Raw genomic sequence first — 7,080 nt, 5'->3', positions numbered from 1 at the left:
GAATAAATTGGGACTTTTACATTGAAAGATCGACTATTTATCATGAAAAATGAATAAATTCTATAAACGACAATAACTAACACCTTCATTCCTAATAGCCTTTTCTACTACGAGAGACACAGGGAATGAGGAATGGGCGTTGATTCGAACCGGGTCCATTATCGGATCGGGTCTACTTGAATCCTACCCGATCCATCCATTGAAAAGAAGTCCACTAAGGATAAGATGAGCTGTGTACTATGAAGCGCTTTCTTCCCCTCTCTTCCTCTCGTCTCCTCGCAAACACAACGAAAACGTGATGGCTTCGACGACGTCGCTTTTCCTTTCCTTCTCTTCTCTCTACAACCGACCCAAAATTGCGCAACTCCGAACCCTAATCCCATCGCTGAGAAATCCAAGCCTCCGTCCTCCAAGACTGAAGGCGTTCAGCCGAAGATGGCGCTCCTTGACGATCTCCGCAGCTCTCCCTCCTCTCGATCTGACGGAGGAGAACATCCGGCAGGTCCTAATTGACGCCAGGTCGGAGGCAAGTGCCGCTTTCTTTTAGTAATCTAAAGCAGGAAGAAAGAAAAATCATTTCTTTTTAGGTTTTTGCAGATTGTTTATGTGGTGCTAATGCCGAATTTCTTTAACTGATGGATCAAATTGTTCCTTTTTTAAAGAAATCCAAAGCAAAATATATCACATTTTGAAAATCTGGACCGGGTTTATTTAGGGAAATGAGAATTCCTGACAGATGATTATCTTCTTGTATTACTGAGTTGAGCATGACTCACGTAGTGATGCGTTGCTTAGGGAATGCTGGTAGTCTTGTCTTTGGCAGGGGAAATCTTCTTCGCCAATAGCAGCTCGTCACATGGCAGTACAGTCAACGGTGAGGAGCAGGATCTGCCGAATGATCGGGCCAAGTGGACCTTAGTCCAAAAAGATGGTTAGGGAATGTTCCGTCCCAGAACATTCTGCGAAATATTCCTCTTTTTAAGCTGCCTTTGACACAATAATCGAGATTAGTTATTCTTTACTAAATTTACTCTACCATCGTCGGGACTGACTTAAGCATCAGATAGATCGAGTTGGAATATCCATTTGGCCTTAATCTTCATTTAGGTCATCTTTGGAGTGCATACCCGAGTCTTCCTCAACCTCCTAAGGCACCGTTGGCCACCTCATCCATCTTGTGCATATAGTAGCCATTGGCCCCCTTGCACAGTCAGAAGCAAGCAAGGAATAACTTGCAGATCAAGGTTATGCTGGCATGGCAGTTCAATCTTTATTTGACTCACTCTTTTTACTTGACTCAGTCCAAAAAGGCGATAAGGGAATGTTTTATCCAAAAACATTCCATGGAATATTTCTCCTTTTTAACCCACTATAAAAAGCTATCTTTGACACAATAATAGGGGTCAGTTATTCTTTACTAAATTTACTCTAGTCTCGTCGAGACTGACATGAGTGTCAGAGAGACTAGGTCGGGCCACCTAACTTCGATCTTCATGCAGATCATCCTTGGAGCATACACCTGAGTCTTCCTCAGCCTCCCAAGGAGTGCTCAAGCCACCTCATCCCTCTTGCCCACATGGGCCCGAACCGCATCGGGTTGATTGAGACATCACTGACTTTTTCCCTAACAATCTTGTCATGACATTTTGTCATGTTAGATATAATTTGGATTTCTAAGTGAATTTGTTTTGACATGACAAGTAGTGACAAATTCAAACGTATATATACTAACATTTTTCTTCTTTTAACATGATTCAGTTTGCACAGCTCTTTGACACATCAGTTGGCATAACAGGTGAGCTAAATAATTGAAAGTTAAGTGTATTCTGTTGGTGTTTTTTATATATAGTTGGAGTGACTCTTAAATGTATATCAGGTCAGGTGGATCTTGCTGAACTGGATGGTCCTTTTGTGAAGATTAGACTGAAGGGTCGATTTTGGCACATGCGAAACACAGTTTTAGAACGGATCAGTAATTATCTTAAGAATCGAATCCCCGTAAGTTACCTTATAATTTATGTGTCCATCTGGAAGCTATATATTTTTCTTTGAACCAGATATTAAAATGACAACGACTCATGATTGGTTCTAATAGGAAATTCTTGAGGTGGATATTGAAGATGAGAAACAGTTAGATGACAGCCCGGAAAACTTTTGAGGTACTTAACTCTTTTTGACAACTCTCATCATATCTACAAACAGTTTAGTCTCTCCGGTTGGGAATAAATTAGTAACTATAATGGTATAATCCCTGCTATCACTCCAGAGACAACAGAAAACCCATCTGGCATTGCATTGGTCAAAAAATTGATCAACACCACAGAACTTGATAAATCTCACTTTTTAGCAGATACCAGTAGACATTTACACATAGTTTGTTCCATTAAAAGTGAAAATTAGTTTGTAGCTTCTACTACGAAAGAAAGTCGAGTACCCAGAAGATCCAGTTCCAATGAGTTTGGTTATTGGTGGTATAGTGGAAACAAATTGGATTCCATTTGTTGTATTGGTTTAGGTGGACCTGAATTGCATTTAATTTATCAGATTAAATACATAGGTTAGCTCGGATCTAGAATCCTCTGGTTGAATTGGGTTATGTAAGGAAAAGTTTGATTGATTTAAATGTGTGAAACCAAATTATCTTAAGTTGTCTTTGAAAAAGATCATATCGATACAATAAACACGCACCCTTAGTTGGAGTTATTTAGTTAATTCTTGAAAGTGGGTTCTTTTGGAACTTATGTCTTAACACAGCCCCATATCCAGAGTGCCAACACTTGTTTTGCCCACTTGTAATCAAAGTGCTGTTTGGGCAACCCACTGCCAGCAAAGCAAATTGCCTGTGTTAGAATTTTTCCAGTTATCATCAAGAATTTAAATCCTCACCAATTATACTTTTCCATCCCTTGACTGATAATATAAGATCACGCTGACCTTACACTGTGATCGCAGAGACAGTAGTTGATTGTTTGTATTAGAATTATAATTTGATAGTTTTGATTGAACCTGCCATGAGATTGATTGACTCTTGAAATTTGAAGTCAGTCTGAGCTTATGTTTCTCACACCACATGATTTGTTCCTCGTTGCTATTATGTTCTCATTTTAAGACTAATTCTTACTGCTTATTCAATTTTTTACTTGTCTCATTTGATATGGAGTGGATCATTCAACTTTCGCTGCAGTTGATCGTCGGTGGAGAAACTTATGAACACCTGGTACATAATCAGCTTAACGAGACGCATGGTGTTCAAGTCCGTGAATACCAGTAATATCCACTTTTATATGTCTGAGATCCACATCTATTAACTGAGTAATCAACTCTTCGACAAGCTGCTCTACAATGTTAGGACATCCTCTGTATTCTCGATACCCAACTTATGATAAAGTTAAAAATTAGGCCAATTATGGTTGTATATAAGTTTCTTATGTATCGAATAATCAAAAATTGATTTAACATATTAGTACTAGTAGAAGAATGACATGACATGATCTCGTGGTTAATGGCCAATTGGGAAGGACGATGTTGTACCTCACAAGAATGTCTGACCTAAGAAAATACTAATCTTGGAAGGAGATTCATCATATTCAACAAACGTGCACCAAATTGCAAACATCTATTTTATAAAAGTTTAAAATTTGATTGAATAAAAAGTTCATAGCCCCATTACATGTTAAGCTCACAGGCAAAAAGAGAGGGGATTCTCGACGACAAAAAAGAAAAAGAAAGAAAGAAAACAAATTTAAAGTGGCTATGAAGGCAGGCACGGACGGGCTCGAGTGCCTCCACCTCCTTGGTTGAAGTCATCGACCACAACAATTGCCTCAGACGTCGAGATAAGTTCAATGCCTTAGGTCTCCTCGGCATCAACAGAAACTTCAGTTGGAGTCACTCCACCCACCAAATTGGGGACCTTCGTGATGACCATGTCTCGGTGCTCCATTGACCTCAGGTCACCCGCTTTTAAAGCATCATCTCCCAAAAGTTAATAGCACATGCCACACACAAAATGATGAGGTATGAACAACATGATCGAATCTAGCCACAACGCTTCAACTTAATAATGATGCGATCAAATTCAATCATGAAGTGTCCTTTGATCCACAAGGCATCGCTTAATAACGTGACCGAATTCGATTACTAAGCATCCCCAATCACGATGCAATAGAATTTGGTCATAAAGTATTACTCAACAATAAAGCAATTAGATTATCTAATCATGAAATACTTCCCTCGATCATAATGCAATCGTTTTCGGCCTTAAAATATCACTCGATAATGATGTGATCGAATATGGCCTTAAAGTATCCCTAAACCATGATGGTTAACCAAATATAGCCATGAGGCATCATTCGACATGATACGATCATATCCGATCATGATGCGACTAACTCTAGCCATGAAGCATCGCACGTAAACAACATAGTCAAAGTCTACCATAAAGCATCTACCAAACGATCAGAAGTCAACATATCCGTATACACAATGGATGACATGGCCGGATAGCCTACCAAATAAGGCATTGTGTGCTGACTCCTAATGGGGAGGTTGATAATACGAGAGTTCTAACAAGTAACAATATAATGACATATCATACATATTAGTTACAAGTGCCCTATAAGTTAATCACGTGAGTTGATGACACGTATGACACACTACACAATCTTTTTAGTTATTATTATTATTATTATATATATATTTTACTTTATATTATGTAATAAATATATATTATGATGTCCTTGGATCTGTGAAGAGAATTGAATTATGATAAGATCATGCTAATAAGACCAATTTACCCATAAATATAAACCCTAAATTTTCTCAATTATAGGTGCCTTACAAGCTAATTACGTAAATAATGACACGTGTGACGTGCTGTACAATCTCTTCACTTATTATTATTAGTATTTTTTCACTTTATGTTATATGTTACATATATTATGATGACTATAGATCTGTGTAATGAGAATCGATCATAGGTGCTAATTATAGGTGCCTTACAAGCTAATTACGTAAATAATTGCACGCGTGATGTACTGCACAATCTTTTTATTTATTATTATTAGTATTTTTTTTACTTTATGTTATATGTTACATATATTGTGATGTCCATGGATCTATGCAATAAGAATCGGATCATGATAATGAGATTGATTCGCTTTTGAACACAAACCCTAAATAATCTCAATCATAGGTTACTCGAAAGGGACATCGAGATACTCGGACAGACTAGTACATTGTATACCCATCCATATGATGGAGGCGATTGGTCTCATAGTTGCTCATGTAGGGACACTAGGGATACAATGTAAGTGCTCGTTAGAGAATGAGTGTGCATGGAGAGGAACATCATTTAGTAATTTGAGGAGCATCGTCGCCCCATCTACCATGTTGATCACTATTAAAGAGGATGATAATTAATTTCCTTCATCTTCTCTTACAGATCTAAAATTTTTTAGGGATATATGATCTCCCTATATAACACATCTCACATGATACGCATGATTTTTTAGTTTTATAATTTTTAGTACACCAATCATTGCATGACGATAAGATATTTTCTAGGAAATATATTTTTTCTATTCTTCTATTGCGCATGTGATGCTCTGATCAGATTTTCTAATAATAGGTACTCGATAGGGACATTGAGATAACCCGATAGACTAGTGTGCTATGCATTCGTTCATATCATGGAGGCAACTAGTCTAAGAGTTGCTTATGTGGGGACACTAGGGATATAGTGCGAGTGCTCATTGGAGAATGAGTTTACTGAATGATCCACTTATGAAATGCTAGTTGGTTAATAATACCTCATCGATAGACAATAATTTCGTAGTCCCAATTATGCGTTTGATCCTTGGACTTATGACACCAAGGATTCCCTGTATGAGTACTTCGCTCTTTGATATCAGACTTATAGGTCTAAAGGTTCTAGATCTGACACAACCTTATGAGGGTAATTGAGTATCAATAGAGGATCATCCATTCTCGATATCATAAGAGAAATATCTCATGTGTTCTCACTCAAGCAAATCTCTAGTTATGGTCAATCGGATCACGATGAATTCGATAAGTGTGAGATTCAGATTGAAAGAGAAAGAGTTCTCTAGAAGAATTCAATTAAAGTGAGACTCAGATAGATTTCATATGGGTCTGACAACGTGATGCTCGGTATATGATCTCTAGGATGTTAGATAGATGAGGGACTATAGATGCATGTCAGCTAAGGGTCAATAGGTCTAATAGATTAGATTTCTCTATATCATCTAAGGACTATGACGCAGTGGCCTATAGTTGATAAATTGAGTGAATTATTATGAAAATAATAATTAACTAAGTCAGAAAGAGTCAGGTCTAAAGGGTCACACATATATAATGAATTTGTTCCGTAAAGCACAATAAGAACTTAGAGTAGATATTTGGAGACTAAGACTTACAATAATTTATAATGTTCTCATGCATGTATCATTATGAACTTCAACTTAAAGTGAATCCGTTCCCGTGAAACCCAATAAAAACTTAGAGTAGATATTTGGAGACTAAGACTTATAATAATTTATAATGTTCTCATGCATGTATTGAACTTAACTTAAATATTTTAGATTGTTGACTTAAGTTTAACAAAATTAACAAATTAGTTATCTTAAGCTAGGTCATGACAATCTTTCTCCAAACTAATTCTTACTCGGGCCAAGCGGTTAGGACGACAACTTAAAAATAATCATGATATAAGTTAATTTAAATTTTTATTCACTTTCAAATTATAAAAATAAATGAGGATGTTATATTCATTGATGTTATAAGGTGTATCACAAAAAAAGATTATCTCATTTGGACTGTTACTCTCTGATCTGTTTTACCGTGGAAAGGGTATGGGACATCATTAGTCTTCTCTCGGAGAAAACTGATCCCCAACCTGTCTGCAATTCTTATCTATCATCTCATCAGAGTCAAAGCATGTCACATCACGATCCTGCTGTTTCAGTGATGTGCATAACATCTGCACGATACAAGTCATGCGTCAAGTGGTTGCGATGTCAAGCTCAGCTGACAGAGCAAGGCAGCTGAACATTCCTTGTG

At 37.2% G+C, this 7,080-nt stretch overlaps 1 protein-coding gene across 1 annotated transcript; it reads left to right on the top strand.

Annotated features, from left to right (window-relative positions):
• Window positions 1-250: 250 nt before the first annotated feature.
• Window positions 251-3,488, top strand: LOC135640521 (uncharacterized). The gene is made up of 5 exons (XM_065155038.1): window positions 251-526; window positions 1,759-1,795; window positions 1,877-1,998; window positions 2,096-2,159; window positions 3,185-3,488. The coding sequence occupies exons 1-4, from the start codon at window positions 299-301 to the stop codon at window positions 2,156-2,158; spliced, it is 450 nt and encodes a 149-aa protein (XP_065011110.1). The 5' UTR covers window positions 251-298; the 3' UTR covers window position 2,159; window positions 3,185-3,488.
• Window positions 3,489-7,080: the final 3,592 nt, after the last annotated feature.

The sequence above is a fragment of the Musa acuminata genome, chromosome BXJ3-6 (assembly GCF_036884655.1).
Source record: "Musa acuminata AAA Group cultivar baxijiao chromosome BXJ3-6, Cavendish_Baxijiao_AAA, whole genome shotgun sequence".
Classification (NCBI taxonomy): Eukaryota; Viridiplantae; Streptophyta; class Magnoliopsida; order Zingiberales; family Musaceae; genus Musa; species Musa acuminata.
The sequence above is the reverse complement of the archived record's forward strand: the minus strand, read 5'-3'. Positions and strand labels throughout refer to the sequence as shown.

What these genes read in the sequence shown, in the direction of transcription:
- LOC135640521 (XM_065155038.1), top strand. Translation starts at nt 299, where the DNA reads ATGGCTTCGACGACGTCGCTTTTCCTTTCCTTCTCTTCTCTCTACAAC. An exon ending in TAATTGACGCCAGGTCGGAG is followed by an intron (nt 527 to 1,758) that starts GCAAGTGCCGCT and finishes AACATGATTCAG; the next exon opens with TTTGCACAGCTCTTTGACAC. An exon ending in ATCTTAAGAATCGAATCCCC is followed by an intron (nt 1,999 to 2,095) that starts GTAAGTTACCTT and finishes TGGTTCTAATAG; the next exon opens with GAAATTCTTGAGGTGGATAT.